This window comes from Hetaerina americana, unplaced genomic scaffold, assembly GCF_022747635.1.
Source record: "Hetaerina americana unplaced genomic scaffold, ioHetAmer1.1.p SCAF_5, whole genome shotgun sequence".
In the NCBI taxonomy this organism is placed as follows: domain Eukaryota; kingdom Metazoa; phylum Arthropoda; class Insecta; order Odonata; family Calopterygidae; genus Hetaerina; species Hetaerina americana.
The window spans coordinates 79793074-79811774 of NW_027287095.1; the positions used below are offsets into that span (position 1 = coordinate 79793074).

General features: G+C 33.9%; 1 protein-coding gene across 2 annotated transcripts; it reads left to right on the top strand.

Annotated features, from left to right (window-relative positions):
* The first annotated feature begins 686 nt into the window (after window positions 1-686).
* On the top strand, window positions 687-18234 carry LOC139694290 (UDP-glucosyltransferase 2-like). 2 transcript variants are annotated; one of them, XM_071592759.1, is made up of 8 exons: window positions 687-953; window positions 5467-5693; window positions 6836-7075; window positions 9278-9500; window positions 10150-10301; window positions 11189-11420; window positions 12587-12806; window positions 16448-18234. In XM_071592759.1, the coding sequence occupies exons 2-8, from the start codon at window positions 5469-5471 to the stop codon at window positions 16752-16754; spliced, it is 1599 nt and encodes a 532-aa protein (XP_071448860.1). In that variant the 5' UTR covers window positions 687-953; window positions 5467-5468; the 3' UTR covers window positions 16755-18234. The 2 variants fall into 2 exon arrangements, with proteins under 2 accessions (XP_071448860.1, XP_071448861.1); XM_071592760.1 differs by lacking the exon at window positions 6836-7075.
* Window positions 18235-18701: the final 467 nt, after the last annotated feature.

An 18701-nucleotide genomic window follows, 5' to 3' on the forward strand; every position in this document is an offset into this window, starting at 1 on the left:
GCAATATAAGACAGCTATCGCAATTCATCCATTTTTGCTCCGATTACAATAATTGTAATTTATTCATCGCTCCCTAATCGGCATATTTCTTTTCCAGAACAGGATTCCTCTTCCGCTAAGCCACCCCTGAATCTAGGAGCGACCGAAACATGTTGACTCCGGTAACTCGAAAAATGGAAGGTATACATAGCATATTTCACAAATTTATGTTATTGTGGAGTCATTCGTAACAATCCTCTCACATCAAAGTTATGAAACAACCAGATCTAAGTGCGAGAATAGCGCAGATACTCTGATGCGGAATTTCTCGGGTAATATCTGAGTCGAAATCTTTTCGAGAGCATCTGCACCGGAGGCAGGCACTGTTTCTGGTGTACTATGACCACACTCCCCAAGTCTCTCACTTCATTGACCCCGGGACCACAAAATTCGTGATCTTTGATATTTTTCCTGGAAACTGGAAGTCCGCTGGTCTGTGGACGAAAATATGCCTCCGTCCGTCCTTCCCAATTCTCGCGCAGCTAAGTGTCGCTCATGGTACCGGTGCAATCAATCACTTCCCGCCTCGTAGGGCATGCAATTCACTCCCCTGCTAATCCATTGAAGTGTTGTGTGTACATTGCGTCAGTTGGGCAACCTCCCTCTCTGCTTTTCCGCCACGCTCACCCGTTCGCTCGCGTCCCTCTCATCCTTAACTCCATTCGCCACTCATCCTCGACACCGCCTCCCTCCGGCGGCGGCTTCACTGTGACCCAGTGCTTGCTTGAGTGTGCCTCCTCTCCGCGCCCGCAGTTGCCATCACCCATGCGCGTCTCGTCGAAGGACACGCGGCCACTGCTATCATTGAGTCGTTAAAGTTGCTTGGGAAACAGATAGTTCTCTCTCTCTCAAAGCGAAGAAGAGCGCGAGTTGAATTTCTCTACCGCCTGGACCACCGCAAAAAAAAGAAACTGGTGAGTTCCCAGAGAAGATATCATGGAATACTTTTAATACTTTTGGCCCGTTTCTTAAGGGTGTTGTGGACGGGAACATTCGAGACGATTTTGGGAATTTTTTCTTTCTTCTGTCGCGAGCATATTTTTTGGTACCTTGACTCGTCGGCCAAATTTATAAAACATCTCTTTCGTATGCAAACTTGATTCGGGATTTTGGCGTAGATTTCAACAAACTCCTGTTTTCTTCGCTCTGATTGGTTTTTAACTATTCAATGTCCTCGTTGCCACGATTCTATCCCGTTGAACAGCATAATAAACTGAAACGAAAGGCGAATTGCGCGCAGCTGTAGACCGGACCCTCCTTCCTACCCATTTTGGTCCTCTCTATAACTTCAGACATAGGATGAGCAATTTGATATTGAAAACGATAACGTGTTTAACGATACTCAAAGTTCAAAAGGAAGTTGTCATGGAAGTTTGGCCTAGAAGAGGGGAATTGAAGACCGAGCCTAGTTTTTTTCCGTGGCTCTAAACTTTTCAGTCACGAGCAGGCGGAAATGCGGTTTTGAAGTTTTCAGAGAATTCGAAAAAAAAGAAATTTCAATTTCGGTGGTTATTAAAGAATGGTCTCCGCGCTAACATGATCACCCCTGGTGAAAAGAATTCACCAGAAGTGATCATGTGAAAGAGAGAGAGAAAACTTCGAGAATTACGACGATGTCAAAAATTATACATGTATTTGCCCTTGCCTTTTATACCTTTTAACCAGGTATCTTGTACATAAGTGTTTCCTAATATTATAAGAGCAATCGCCACTCAAAGTTCCATAGCTCTACGACGGAACTGAGAAACTAAATTGTATTAAAAACTTAGTCAATTCGACGTCATCACGAATATGGGTTTGGGTGTTGAATATTTTTCAGAGGTATCTCGATCCCTACTTGAGGTGCTTTGTGGAGGGCACTTTGGGTGAGTACGCCGTCCGTCGTAAGGCACGTTAAGCTGCAGACCCCTTGGCGCCTTTCGTCAAGAGTAGGCTAATGCCGACGCCGGGTTTCTCTCCACCCTTCATCCTTTCCTGTACATCCCCTATGGCGCAAATGACCTCCGCAGTCGGTCGCCTCCCCTAAATACTACTACTACTTGAAATTAGCGCATGTGGAAGAACGCAGCTGGCTTCAATTCTGATGATATTAAGTTTTCGTAGTACTCATTTCTTGCTTCATCAACGAATAACAGCTTCTCACTAACAAATAATGAACTTCATAAAATTTCGTTCCGTATTTATTCCCCTAGAACGGCAGACTTCGTCCGCCAAGGCATTGTCAGGAACAAAATAAACAATTACTAAATGGTATTTTGTGAATTTTACATATTCACGCCGTTATTGGCGAAGAGGTCGTATGAAAGTAATAACTTCCTCCGGGAATTTCGCAACACTCAATTTATTTACCTATCCCATACCTTATTCATAATTCATAGAGTCCACCAAGTAAAGACTGGGGTTAATTTTAGCGATGTCTTTCACACAGTGTAAAATTTTCGAGAGGATAACTCTGAACTGAGGAACATTTGGAATTTCTGAAAATTTTCACTACGGGCATAACAAGGAAAAATTTAATTTCCGTAAATATTCATCTCTTTTAGAATAATCCTTTATTGGCTCAAGCTAGAACAAATACGGATTCATGTAACGCCAGTGTTAATTGTTTGCAAATAATTTAAGAATCACTATGAGCGATAAAACTGTCTCGTGCTTTAGAGTAACCTTTTTTGTTTCTTATGATTCAAAAACAAAAACTACCTCTCCATGCAAATTCTTGGAATAAGTGTGCAATTGGTATGGCAAATAATGTTGATACATATTATATCAGCATATAATAGCTTGTTCCATCTCATTGGTTCACTTTACTATGAAAAGAATATCTATTAATTTACCCCAGGAGTACCCACAAGAGGGTTTCCTGATACAAAATCATTCATAAAAAGTTTGGGCAGTTTGACAAATAAAAATCGACCCAAAAGCATTGAGATAAAAGAAAAATTTGTTAAAGCAATACCTGCATTAGTTGGAATGAAGCACTTGGATGATAGGATTGATCATTTACCACATTTTGCATCAGTAGCACACATTCAAAATTTCTATTTTTATTATAGCGTCTCATGTAATACTGATTAATATACAAAATTGGCAGATATCATCAATTTAAAATACTGAGTTATAGAGTTTGGAAAGGGGGGTTGGCAATCATACAATACTATTTTAATCACTGTTTTTTAATTTCATTATGCTATTATAATATATTATCAAGCTATTTTCCATAATGCTTTCAATTAATGTACTTCAATGTTTAGTATACAAATATTAGAACTTAAAACCATAAATTTTCCATGTCAACATTTGAGAGAGCTTGTTATTAGCTCCAGGAGATAACTTCTGTTGGTTTGACAGGAGGCTCACTGACAGAAATGATTTATTGGCATACTGACATTATTTCTATACTCATAATTGGTGTTGCATAATTTAAGGTAGGCTTTGGATGGGTATATTATAAGACATTACAATGATTCATTCCCTGCCTATTCTAGCAAAACACAACCTGACATCCAGCACTACAATAAATTCATCTTCAATTCTGCATGTTTACATCGTTCATTTATTGCATCCAACATGCCTATCCCAATCCTACCCTTTCCACAACTGCCTAAAGTTCTACATAGTATCAAGGTCTTCAACATCCCAACGGCCATTCAAAATACTTCCTTTGGATTTCTCACAAAATTTCTCTCTTCTTCCCCACCGTGCCTATGAATTAATTCCTCGTTTGTTTTTATTTTTGTTCATTTCATCTTCATTATCTGTCTCCCACCCTCATTTCAAAAGTCTCTAATGTAGGTCTATCATCTTTGCTTCAATTACCGCATTTCCGCTCTTGGCTGGCTGGCAAACTAAAACTTAATCATCTGCCAATCTAACTGATTTTACGAATTCTTCATCAATTTATATTCCCATATCCAGTCCTTCCCATGACCTTTTAACCATTTTCCTCACATATCTGTTGAAAAGCATCAATGATAATGGACACCCCCCTCTTCCTAGCACTACCTCTCTATGCTCCCCATCCCCCAACATCCAACAACATTATTTCTTCCTAATTTAATCTATCAAACATTTTTCTAAATTCTACATAGCAAATATGCTGATTGTATTTTGTGTTCCTCTCTATTAGTGCCATAGCACTATGAGACAAGCTATGGCTTGCCTCTCCCCTTCCAGAAGGCAAAGTGATCATCCTAAGTCAGGGATGGCAAACCTTTTGGCATTTGAGTGACCAAGCCATCAAGTAAGATAAAGATATCGATTATTTTTTTCTCTAAGAGGCATCGGGAGTTTTTATAATAAAAACAATTTTCTTTTAAGAAATCATTATTATTTGATTTGAAGTTTAAATGTTTAAAAAAAGCTTATGACAAAGGGAATTGATTATACCTGTCTGAATGAATATCGTAGAAAATTTCTATCAGTCATTTATTGGAACTTCTTCTTCTTGGGATATAAAAGTGCCTTTTGTCTGAGGAATGAAGTAATATTTTCAATAAATATCATTGATTCTCCTCAAATTTGGACAAAAATAAATCAATCATTCCCAAAGGAAACTCACGTTATAACTAAATAAAATAAACTTCGTTGAAAGAAAGAGAGCACTCCATTTGTGTTATTGATGCAGTGAACATTTTCTGACTGATTCAGACAATCTGCTAGTCTTGCTCTGTCCAAATGCATGACATATGAGAACAATTTTGAGCATACTTTGATGTGAATGGAAAAAAATATGGTACAAAAATATTTCATGACTTGAACTCAAAGGGGTTGTTTCAATGGTAGAGGCCACTAACGTTTATTGCACTCTTCTTTGTCTCTCATCTTAAGCATATGGAGATAAATTTTAGTTGCTCTTTCAACCCTGTAGTTGAAGCTCACCGTGGAATTGCCAGTATTGACCTCCTAGCTCCAAGCGCTAGAGTAATTGTTCCATGTGCCACTTAGGGCATGTCTGCCATAGGTTCACCACCGCTGCCCTGAGATAATTTTCCTTCCTCTCCATCATCTTACTGTTGAACTTTAGTGGATTCTGAATGCATATGAAATCACACTTATAGTTCTGAAGTTCTCACATAGGCTGCCTTTGTTTTTTTCGAATGGAAACTGACACTGATCGGACACAATCTCCCAGCCAATTGCAATGGATGATGCCATGAATGAATAAAATTCAGTCTTCAATTGTTCCCGGCTCAACTTTCTGGAAATTCATGTTAATTAAATGAAGAATACCTGATGATGATGCTTGAGCATTGAAACTAGTTGTACGTGAATAAAGGACAGTAGAAAGATACATTGTATTCTTCATTTTATTAAATTTCAGTCTACTACAATACCGCATTGTCTATGGTGATTTTGTTATTAATAAATTGAGATTTAGTAAATTTCTTACCATGAATGCGTCAATCTCAGGTTATTTTTATTTTTCAGAAATGGGATTCAAACTCTTAATATGTGCCTGTGCTACTTTACAACTTATTTCTGGAGTGGTGGATGCCGCAAGGATATTGGCATTGGTGCCTACCCCATCCAAAAGTCATCATATTTGGAATAGTGCTCTAATGTTAGGATTGGCAAAGAGAGGTCACCAGATAACAGCTCTTAGTCCAGACCCTCCTATGGAAAATCTTCCCAACCTTAAGCATATGATACTAGAGGTAATTTATTGATCATTAAATTATTTAAGCTGAATCCTCTCCAAGTATCAGCTCATTTTTAAATAAAATCATAGGCACATCATTATCATAACAAATTGATTCTAATAGAATGACAAAATGACAGAAGCATAAGTCAACATAAAAAATTAAAGGCAATGAAGAGATAAGTAAAAATATCATGCATCAATTGCATTATGCATATACATTTCATAATTGACGCATTATATGGTTTCATTTAAAAAAAGATTTTATTCATATATTTTTTGTATTTTATAAATTGTATTCAAATATTTCCTTTTTGTTAATATTGTTGCATTGCATTTAATTTTGTCAATTATTTATCATAGCAAGTCAAAAGTATCCACCAAATTCATTTAATGACATAAATTTAGTTCAAGAGCAAAAGAAAACAATAATCTATCAAATAATTCAAGGATGCTTTTTATGTTACTGATTATTCATATAATTTCATATGCCTATACTTTTATTATTAAAAGATTAACTAAGCCAATATGACAAAAGTGGATGGAAAGATAAATCAATAAATTTCTCAAGAAAAAAGGTAATTAAATTACAATAGGTCTATTTAATATGCATGCATGAAATATATTGTTTCGTATGACTGCTAAACACTTTTATATTTTTCAAGATTCATTGAGAGCAAAATGTCTAATGGAGGAATGAAGGAAATAATTTAGATTGGCAAGTAGACAATTGAAGTTCATTAATCACAAAAACCTCTATTATTTGACTTCATGTATTTTTATATTTTAACAATGGTTTATTCATGCTCATATATTTTATTTCATAAGCTAATATTTCAATCACAGAGATGGGGTGATCATTATTAGCATGTTCATCATCATAAATGATGGACTTCAAGTCAAATAATTCTGTGGTTTCTACAGAGATATTTGGAAAGCTAACAGGCATGAAAAATGTTGTTTTTGCATGCGAGTCATTCAAAAGTTTAAATATGCTTCAAGATTAACTCAGATATGTAATGATTAATTTGGAATTATATAAATTAACTACCTAATTTGAATAGGGCATCAGTAACAATAATTTTGATAATAATGTACTCATCTATAAATGTCATTGAAGGTACCTTATTTAGAAATTAATATTTATTTTTTTTTCAGGGCTCGTATGAAAAAGTGCAAGAAATTTTTGATATCGAGGCCATGATACACAATTCTCCATTTAGTTCTCTGAGAGATGTATGGGAATGGGGAACGGAAAACTGCAGACACCAGCTTGGAACGAAGGCAGCCAAAGATTTGTTACTAATGCCTTCTGATTCTTTTGACCTTATAATTGTGGAAATTGTATTCAGTGAATGTATATTTATGTATATGCATCATTTTGGAGGTGGAACAAGGGTTAGTAACTATCCTATCTTTATGAGACTAAAGAGGTAACAATATTTTTCTATTGATCGATATGTCATTACATCAGTAGCTATTCTACTGCTTCATTGGGATTGAAAGTTGTTTGGAATATAAATAATTTTATTAGTACCATTTCACTGAAATCAAAACTCAAATTCTATGTTTCAAAACTCACATGGGAATGTTTTAGAACATTTAAAAATTAAACTTGAAGGAAATCTATTTTGAAATTGAAAATAAACAACTTGGCTTCTCCACATAGAAAATTTTTTATTTACGGCCTGGGTTTTGTTATGGTTTAACATCATAAGGCATGTCAGAACCTGACAATGTTACACCATAACAAAACCTAGGTCATAAATAAAAAATGTTCTATGTGGAAAAGCCAAGCTGTTTATTTTCAATTTCAATATGATGATTTTCCACCAAGGCACGTCAGAAACTGTTTTTTTTAAATCTATATTTATAAATTGAAGATAATCTATATTTCTACATTTTCACAATCATTAGTTAGATTTAAAGGCAAAATAAATCAAGCTTTTATTTCATATTATTCAAGGACAAATCAAAAACTTCCTATAATTTCATGTACCCACCTACAAATACTTCTACCATTACAAAGACAAGAGTATTTTTCACCATTGTGGCACTGACATCGTAGTTATGTCACTGTCACAATACTATAATGCATGTATCAAAGTGGTCCCAATTCCCTGTTTATTGGTGGTTATTTTCTGTTGTCCAAAAAAAATTAATTGCTCATGCAAGATTTGCACCTGGACAATTTTTTGGACTTTTACACAACATTATGCTAATTATATTGAAATGTTTATAAATATGGTACACCTGATGGTGGTCTTCCCCCGCAATAGAATTACCAGTGTCAGGGAACTATTATTATATGGGTACATATTTGGGACCTCTATGATTATAGTGATAGGTATATTTTCAATTTCATGGCTCATTAAAGTAATTTGCTGTGTTTATTACAATTATAGAATACAGTACATATTGAGGGTTCCTGCATATTCTTACCCCTCATATGTCTATGGATATATTTATTATACAATTTTATTATTTTTTCTTTGGTATGTGTTATGGTTTGTTTATGATTTACTTGGGCTATTTTAACCATCAGTTTGCTGTTACTTTAATGATCCTATTTTATTTACACTGATTTCATCGTTGTGCATTAATTACATTTCTTGCTATTATTTATAGACTTATTGCCTATTATTTATTGTTTATACTCATTGGTTATACTTGTACATTGCTTAATATACTTTTATTAATTTCTTAGCTGTGGATACTTTTGTACCATATAATGTCTCATATAGTGAGCAAATTCTTATTTATGTATCCACTTTGGACATTGTTCGGTACCATAGTTTTTCTTCTATACATTTCTCTAAGTACAATTCTATTTACTTTGTCTTTAACACCTTAACCTGAAATCTTCCCTTTTACCAGTTATTCTTATTCCTGACATAATTCTCTTAGTCTAGGACTCTATCCTCCTCCTTGGCACTTGTTGATGTCTTAAATCAATTTATTTAGTTTATCATGCATATTGTTTTTTAAACAGTAATGTATTATTTCTCTGTGTGATTCTGCCTGATGCCTCATCTCATGCCACATTGTAAGCCTCCATATTTCATTTAATGCAAGTAGCTATTCTATGTTCGAATGTGTTCCGTAGTCCTCATTCCTCTCAATTACCACTTTTCTTTTTTCCTATCTTGGCAAAATATCCCTTGCAGTCTCTGAGTTCGGCTATTACTTGACACACTTTACTTGAATACTTCAACCTTACACCTTTCCTTGTTTTTCAATCTGGATATATCTCATATGTGTCTCTGCCTTTTTCGGATTCAGACCATTCCTTCCCCCACTATTTTTCTGTTATTCTATGGAGCTTCTTTTTAAGAGCACATATATTCCCTCCTTCATATTAGTCATATCACAATGATGCCTACATAGTGCTCTCAAATACCCATTTAGTAGTGATCATTTTTTGCAGGGCCATTGAATGTTGATTCAGAATTCAATGTAATGACACTTCTTTACAAGTGCAATTTACTAATCAAGCTGAGGAATGTGCTATCTGCAGTGATATGAAAAAATCTTTACTAATTCATTCACCAATCATCTTATTTCTACTTTATAAATGAAAATAGAATTTTTTATAAACAGATCCCTATGATTGGAATAACAGCCTTTGGAATTGGACCCTGGACTGATATATTAACTGGAGCAAGAACTCTACCATCCGTCTTCCCACTACCGATACTCCCATACCTAAGTACAATGAATATGTGGGAGAGGCTATATAACACTATTGTGACAGGAACAGAATGGGCGGGAATGTATTTTTATTATTTGCCTAAAATGCAGAGAATTGCTGAGAGTTCATATGGTGAGCTGTAGTTTCATAGTAGTTTTCATTAGTTTCAAAATTCACTCACTTCATCATTGAGGTTTATAAGTACATATATATATGCTGTTGTACTATGACAACTTTGCTCATGGAAACTTTTCGTGCATGGATACAGAAAAAGGTTGAGGAAAAAAGAAAACCAAAAATGACAAATGTAGAGAGATGGAAGGAATGAAATTAATTTTAGATCTGGAAAAGCTTTTGGAACAGGTATAGAATTAGATAAACATAATCAATGTGAGTAATATCTATTAATATGGAATTCCAATCAATATGTTGAAGTAATGATTGATAATATCTATTAAAACTGATTATGTAAATGTCTAACAAGAAATGATTAAGAGAATTTCAATCAATGTATCCAGATAAAATTATTTTACACATTAAGATGCATTGATTATTGGCAACCTTTTCCTTAATAGTTAGTGATTTGCAGTAATAATTGTGATATTTAATTCAAAATTTATTTGGATTGGATAATCTTTAACCGTATGCATGTGAGTGTGTATACTTTTTAGTTAAACCTTTTAAAAGCTATTATTAAAACTTGGTTTTGATTGGACCAAAATATTTCCAAAAATTTACCATTGTCATCATGTTACAAATAACATTGTTGTTCTCTCTAAAGGGAAGCCATTACCATCTCTAACTGAGATTGGCTCCAATATTAGCCTCATTTTGGTGAATAATCACTTTGCCCTGATCGGACCTCAGGCTCAGTTACCTGGAATCGTGGAAGTGGGTGCAATGCAGTGCTCTCCACCAAAAGCTCTCCCAAAGGTAAAAGAGAAGTGTGATTTTTTTAAATTTTAATCCTTTCTTTTTTAAGAGTGGCAACTTTGAAATTGTCTTTCTCCCACTGACTGAGAAAGGGAAAACAAATTCACCATTTAAGAGTTAAGTTTTTTCTAAAATGCCATAGTATCCCAATCTTGAGAATAGCATCTTAACTTTTTTATAAACTGGTTATGAGCAAAGTAACAAAATTATAAGATAATTTTCTCTTAACTGACTACAGCAGAGACAAATGTCTGCAAGAGTTTTGTGCATCTGTCTTGAGTATAGAGGAGTTTCAGCTGAGCTCATTACCGCAATTGTACAATAACCATTGCAAAAGGCTAGGCTCTCCCAGTCTGCCAGCATTATATCCTGACAATGCTATGAAGTAATAAATAGGTGGAAATAAGTAGCTGACTCATAGCATTTGAGATATTTGACCACAAATTTTTAATTTGTAGCACATCATACACTTGGGTAACGTCATACCGCCCAAAGTCACCCCATATTACAGTATTACTCTCTATTATAGAAATCATATAAGATAGTTTCATCTTACCCTGCAATCCAAAATATAAAATGAAAAATAATAGATATTTTCATCATATCCTGTCATTAAGTTAGAGCACAAACTATTGTATTAATAATACATATACCAAGATCTTTTACTCATGAAAAGTAAATCAGAGAAATAAAAATTTAAATCTGCATATCTTGTAGTATAAAATCAAATTAAAAATTAAATAATAAGGAATAAACTTAATAAATATAAATAAAAGCAATATATGAGTAACTAATAATGCAGCTACATTGCGTCTGCATTATATTTGCATTATTCCCCTCATTTCGTTTCTGTCTCTTGTAAAACTTATTCACATAACATTTTGCAGGATATTAATTCATTTTTGGATGGAGCTAAGCGAGGAGCAATATTTTTCAGCCTTGGAAGCAATCTACGAAGTGAGGAATTGCCAAAAGAAAATTTGCAGATAATAATAGACACATTTGCTGCCCTTGGGCCTGAAATTCGTGTCTTATGGAAGTTTGATCCAAAAGTTGAAATTAAAGGTCTACCTTCAAATGTTCTTATCAAGAAATGGTTTCCACAAGAAGATGTGCTTGGTAAATGGTTTCATTTATTCAGTTGTGTAATTGGTTAATCATTAATATTTTTATCTCAACTTTTAATGCAAAATGCAGAGTTGTATTTGAAGAGTAGCAATTCATATTTTACATAAACGTTTTAACTTGCACACAGTTATTTTCCACTATTATTAACCTCATTAGAATATTTAAAGCAGTTCAATTTATCCTTGTTTAGGATCGATCATCAAATAACTTATATTAATTATTCTATGACTTCTATAGAGGTTATTAATCAATGACCTGGCAAATATCTAATTGGGTAACATGAGAAATCTGAAAATTCCATGTCAATATTAAATAATACTAGCACAATTTTTGGAATTTATTTCAATATTACCTATTTTTTCTCCTGCCACACCATTGATTACTACATCTATATTATCCAACAGTCCCTCCCTGTCATGCAAAGAATTTGCATGGGCACATATGGGAATTTTATTAATCTCAATAGAATGGCTGAAAACTTCAGTCATGTAGATGTTTAAGCTATCTTTATGTGAAATTTCCAATTACCCCAAGGAAGGCTGTCCTTCATATCATAAACTATGTCATGTAGGTACCTACAAGGACAGGATAAATTATCATGGGTTCCTAGATTTACTTAAATGGTTTCTCGGTATACAAGGTTGAGGTGGTAACTTTTTCAATTTTTTCATGTTAACACCATAATAATTGATTTTCATTTACTTTTGAAATGAAATATGTGCATAGTCACAGCATTCACTATGTGGCAAAACAGGAAAACAATGATTAAAGTAGATAATAAATAAATAGGATACCTTGTTTTGGCATATTAAATCTGCAACAACCACATGAATTCATCAAATAAAAGAGAGAACGTACTTTTCAACAAAATTAAAATTATGCAAAATGTACAAAACTTCCACAAAGTGAGGCCTGATGCTGTAAGATTTGAACCAAATGAAATCATTTAGGCACCGAGCAGTGTCTACCTTAGTTGTACTATTAAAAGAAAAATTGTTTATTTTATATTATTAGGTTAATTATGATTAACTTTTCAAAACGAAAATACTTCATTGCACCATAGAGTAATTAGTATTAATGATATTTTGTTGGTAACTTCTTAACATTAATGTACCTAAGTTTCTTTAACATGTTGCTGTAAATTTATCTTGAAACAGGTCATCCAAAGATTTTAGCATTTGTGAGTCATGCAGGGCTTTTGAGCACAACTGAGGCTCTATACCATGGAAAGCCAGTTGTTGCAGTTCCTTTCTTTGTTGACCAACACACTAATGCAAAAAGGATGGTAGAAATGAAAGTTGCTGAGCATGTTGATTTTCTCTCCATCACAAAAGAAACTTTCACTAAGAAAATTTTAAATGTCATCAATGATCCAAGGTAAACTTTTTTTCTGCTCCATTTAGGGCCTTAACATCATTTGAAATAGTTAAAATCATGACTTTATTTACTAACCCTTGATAATTTGTATTCTTTTAAGACCTCAATTAAAAAAGTAACATACGTTTATTCAAAAATTAAGTGAAAAAATGCTTCATGTACTGGCATCCTTTTATGCTATAAGTGAGGCATAAATCACACATAAATAATTTCCTTTATGCATATGAATGTGGCTATAATGTATTTATGTGACCAAAGCATTTGGCTTACAAACCTAAGGATTTTAGTATTAGAATGCCATTTATCTTCTTCGTAATTTATAGGAAATATATGTGGTACACATTTATTTATTTTTTATTTAATGATATATCTTTATCACAAAAGAATAATACCTAAGGGTTAACTACTTTCAAATAAAGAATAATTTTTTGATTTATTTAACGTGTAATGATTGAAAAAGGAATTTCTTCTGATATTAAAGGGAATGTTAACAGCCATGGTTGTATGATTAAGACATAACAATAAATGCACTATTTCATTATTTTTATTTATTTAACAAAAAGTACAATGAGATAATATTTTTCATTAAATATTCTTATTAATTTTGAGAATAATAGTGGGAGTGAAAAATGAATTAAGGAATCTTCAGGAAATCCATGCTCATTTCACATTGAAATCTAGATTTTGGGTGATGACAATTAGAAGATGTATTGCCCGCATAATTACCACTGGATAGAAAATAACTGCTAGTGATTTTCCAAAGTTTTTCGTCAACATGATATATTATTCACATCTATTAGAAATTATATGTCTTAAAGATAATGCATTGCATCTATGAAGAAAAACTTGTACAGTAATTGCTGCTTACCCCATGGGATTCCAGAAGGTACGAGGGTCATCCGGAAAGTAGTACCCGTTCGTGAAATAAAGACACAAAAGTAAATATTAACAAACATAAAAAATTTTATTTGAAAGAGGATACTTTAAACTACTTCTCAACATAATCTCCAAGCAAATTAAGGCATTTGTCATAACGTGTGACAAGTTTCTGTATTCCTGCTGCATAGTCCTTCGCCGCCAGCTCATTGAGATACGCGAGGGACCCATCTTGCACAAATTTTTGCATAATGCAGATGGTGTTTAACAATTTCATGAACAATTGTTCGAGAAACATTGGGAAAATGCTCACAGATGTCATCAACTGTGACGCGCCGATCGTTCCTCACGAATTCGTCAACTGAGCTCACCAGTTGGTCTGTAATGACAGACGGTCTCCCCGAACGCTCATCGTCGTGTGTGTTCCCCCTCCCCATGTTGAAGTTGCGACACCACCGCCGAACAGACGACTCGTCCATTACATTGTCTCCATACACCTCCTTTAATTGGCGATGAATATCACATGGGCGAACGTTTCTTGCATTGAGGAATTTAATCACTGCCCTCACTTCACAACTGGCGGCGTTCTCAATTTTTTTAAACATTGTAAACAATCACAGAAACAACACAGGCAATGCTAGCGTCACGCAACTTGGCTCAGAGAAGGCAGACAAGCCACTGAAGCTATCTGACCTCGTCCAGCGGCTACTCGCGTCGTCAGCACTTCATGCGGCACGAACGGGTACTACTTTCCGGATGACCCTCGTATATTTATTAAGGATAGCACTCATTTTGGTTGTACCTTAATAAATTATTCCTTCCTTTTGGAGTTCCTTTTCACCAGCATTAAAATTTATCCATCAACTATAGTCAATGGTAATACATAATGAGTGCATTTTTCACAAAATCCCATAGTTACTATTCAGAGGAATCTTAATCTATTGCTTGATGATCACCTTGTATAGTGAGTTATTTGCATAAAAAGCAAAAATATTTTTCCCAAAATGGCTCACTCAATGATTGAATTTTTGCAAAATGAGTGATAAGGGGGATTCCAAACTTTAATGCATGCCTAGTGCTTCAGTTTGTGGTTAGAGCTTGTTCCACTTACATCTTAGTGCCACTAGGAGTCACATATTTTTCCAAACTTATGTTTAAATGTAATATTGTGATTTTTCATGCGAAGTTTAATAACCCTAGCAAAAGATCCCTAAAGCAAAAGCCATAAGAAGAAAGCCCAAAGAGAATAAAAATAACCATAGAAATAAAAAGTAAAATCATTGAAAAGCAAGAATTGGGTGATTTGGCATGCATATAAGTACCATTGGTCAATATCAATGATTTGCACTATCCTCGAGGACAAGAGAGATAGATACTCCAGAGGGAGTGACAAGAATACCTATGCAACAGTGCATATTTCAACGATATTGAAAGGTTGCTTCTGATATGGATAAACAAAAATCAATGGAATGGATATTATACTATAATCCAGAATATCATTTTTGAGAAGGCATAAGTGGTTTTTCTGACTTAATTAAGAAGACACTGGGATCATCAATGGCCACAAAAGAATTATTTAAGGAAAGTCATGGATGATTAGTAGGTAATGTTGAAGAAAAGAACAGGTATTCACAACACAAAGGCAGGAGACAACTTTATTGGTAACTTCAAGAAGCTTGTAGATTCTGAGGGTTACCTGCCACAGCAGGTGTCCACAAAAAAAACAAATGTCTCTAGAATGCTTTCCTGCAAAAAAGAATTAGTAATGCATTATGAATAATAAACTACATATTTTGATTCACTTTTTGTTCTTAAAATCGAAATAGAATTTCAGGTTGGTTCATTCTTAAATATAAGAAAAGATGAAGATGTTTCATGATCCTAAACAATTTTTACAACATTTTATTTCAATAAACTGTGAATATAATGTTTTCAGCACGGAATACATTATCATATATTGCATTATATTATATAAGAAAAATTCGTTTCACTTAACAAGTGTTTCACTTTATGAAAAATATTCCAGAATGAAATATACTTGCTGTGCGAGGTTCCGCTAAACTGAATTTTGTGATGTACCAATGTATCATATCCTTGATGAATTTGCTAGAGAGCCTTATCTAACAGTATAAAGGCAATACTGAAAATGCTGCTCGCAAGTGGTGTACAATGATTGGCAAGTGGATGGATGACTGAGTCACACACACTAAACTATACATGAGCTCTTTATTCTGATGAATCATTTAATGTAAGAATCCGGAGTAGGCGATGGACACTACATTGGTGTATCTGTTGCTAGTATTCATATTCATAACACCATTCAAAGTAAAACTCTGTTGGCATGTTTTGAACTAGCATAATTTCATCATCCAGGATAGATAGTTTATGTTCAGTATGAGAAGAACTTGGATTATGTGATCAGTTCCATTAAACTCCATAGATATGTATTCCCTGATATTATTTGATGTTTTCAGGGCTTACTTCGTGGAAATCTATTATGATTGAAGTAAAAAATATGTTGGTATTTTTTACTTCACTTCTCTGATCTTTCTGTGAAACTAAGCTCAAAAAATTGGGTTCCCTATATGAATTTAGCAGACCAGCACAACCATCCAACAAATGAACCTATTCAAGTGAACTGACTGGATGCACCTTCTCTGTCATAATAGAATATTAGATATTACATTATTGATTGCATAAAATATTATATTGTATAAATGCCTGTAAGTGCATTTTTCTAAATTTATATTTTATTTTTTCCACAGTTATCACCACAATGTGCGTAAAATTTCAAACTTAATACGAGATCAGCCAGAAACGCCATTAGATCGTGCAATATTTTGGGTGGAGTTCATACTACGTCAAGGAACAGGACGTGTAGAAGCTCTTCGTTCAGCAGGTTTAGACCTTGCTTGGTATCAGTACTTTTTGTTAGATGTGCTTGCAATCATCTTCAGCATAGTTTCAATTACCACACTGGTGGCTGCCTATGTAATATGTACTCTGTATAGACTGTGTATGAAGTCATCTCACAAAGAAGACTCAAAGGTAAAATCGAAGAAAAAGCAGTGATATGTAAATAAATTAAGCTGTAGAATTTTTCACTCAGAGTTTCCAGAGGATGTGTAATATTTTCAGTCAACCTATCTGGCCTTGTAACTCACTATGATGAAGAGATTGGCACTATAAGAGAGTCCATATTAATCTGTAGTTTGGCCAAGGAGAGCGATTCTCTCATTCTTTTCGGCTTATCCACTCCATCACACCATTGGGACTGTTACCTTCCCTTCCACCCAGCTGAACATTACAGTTCATTTAAAATGTCACTTGTATATATTTAGTTGTTCCACTGAGCTTCATAAGTGCCTTGATTACAAAGTATTTACCATAAAAACAGAAAAGGTAATTGGAAGAGGTCTCATGCATTGTTTTGAGGTAATTTATGCCCTAATACTACATTTTGGGCAATGGCCAGAAAAAAATTAATGTCAAGTGAGCGTCATTCCTCTATATGGGTGCAATCGATGGTCTCAAGTCTACCATTGTTTCATTGAATGTCTCCACTGAATGCTCCCATTCATTCATCTCATTGAATCTTCACAATATGTACCTTGAATGCATTTTGTGCAATACATAGTTTACTTTTTTTAGGGGCAAGGGTATTGGTTATCATGCAATTTTGTATATTGAATTACTACATATCAATACAATACAAAACATTTACATGTAATCTTAATAATATACTATAGTAGTATAATCTTCATCACACATGATGTACAACAGAATTACAGACAATCAATACAACATACAATTACAGACAATCTTCATCACATACCATAGTGGTATGATCTTCATAATATACAATGGTAGTATAAATTAAAAATTTATAAATAGAATACTCATTTTCGCCCTGCTAAGTCCTGGATTTACAGCAGGTGCCACATAAACAAAAAGAATAGCTTAAAGTGTTGCAATTATAAAACTACATATATTCTGCATCAAGTTTTTTTCCAAGCTCTAATCCATTCTGCGTAATAGCCAGTCTTTTATTTTCCCTTTCACTGCATTTACCAACTGTAATATTCTTAAATCCTTAGGTTTTCATTAAATTATTTGGAATTCAGTAATTGGAGGAACAGTTTTTTACGTTCAGGTGTGGTATTATCCCTCTTCAGGTTTGGGGGAGCATTACAAACTGATGCTATGCGACCCACAAAACAAGATAATTGTGTCATCAACTATATGCTTAAACTATAACCTATTAAAGATTTCTTATTGACAACTTAATGGAATTCTTTAAACTGAAGATATTTTTTCAGTTAGAAGTTACACAGCATTCCAATAGCTTAAAGAAAGTAACCATAGGTGAAACTAAATATCTTGAACCTTCAGAAATGCTGTAATAATTATATGTTCATGTTTAAATACTGTATTAATAAAATTCTATGAGCTCAAATTAATCAAAAGTAAAAAAGCAGCAAAAATCAGTGAAATTTAACATAATAAAAAGTTTTTGTTCATTCACTTACATTTCTTAATGTACAACTATAGGATGAAAGTTATGTATCATTCACATTTTTTTTAACCAATGAGGAGTCCCATTTTTATTACATTACAACAGCCACTTAGCTCTGATTTTCTGCTGTATTAGTTAGCATAACCTATTGAGGCTTTGAAATACTCAAAATTTACAATAAATGTGTGCAAATAAAAATTTTAATTAACTCATGTGTTGAACAACAGGTCAATTCATCTCATTCATACTCATGTCCAGGGTAAATTATGGCAAATTCTATATCCTGTGGAAAATAGCCTTCACATACATTGATTTTATTACTTTTGTACTCTGATTGCATTAGTTAGTATTATTTTTAGTTCTTTGTAAGGTGAACACCTCCAGAAGGAATGGTATGAGTTCTACAAGATAGTTGAATTGTCAGCTTTCTTCACATAAAATTAGTACAAGGACAAATAAATGTACACATTTGGAGAGGTCATGGACTTCAGCCTAGCAGCCTC

Excerpts from the sequence above, each read along its gene's own strand:
- LOC139694290 (XM_071592759.1), top strand. The coding sequence starts at position 5,469 with ATGGGATTCAAACTCTTAATATGTGCCTGTGCTACTTTACAACTTATT. Across the intron at positions 9,501-10,149 it reads AATTGCTGAGAGTTCATATG|GGAAGCCATTACCATCTCTA; the intron begins GTGAGCTGTAGT and ends TTCTCTCTAAAG. Across the intron at positions 11,421-12,586 it reads TCCACAAGAAGATGTGCTTG|GTCATCCAAAGATTTTAGCA; the intron begins GTAAATGGTTTC and ends ATCTTGAAACAG.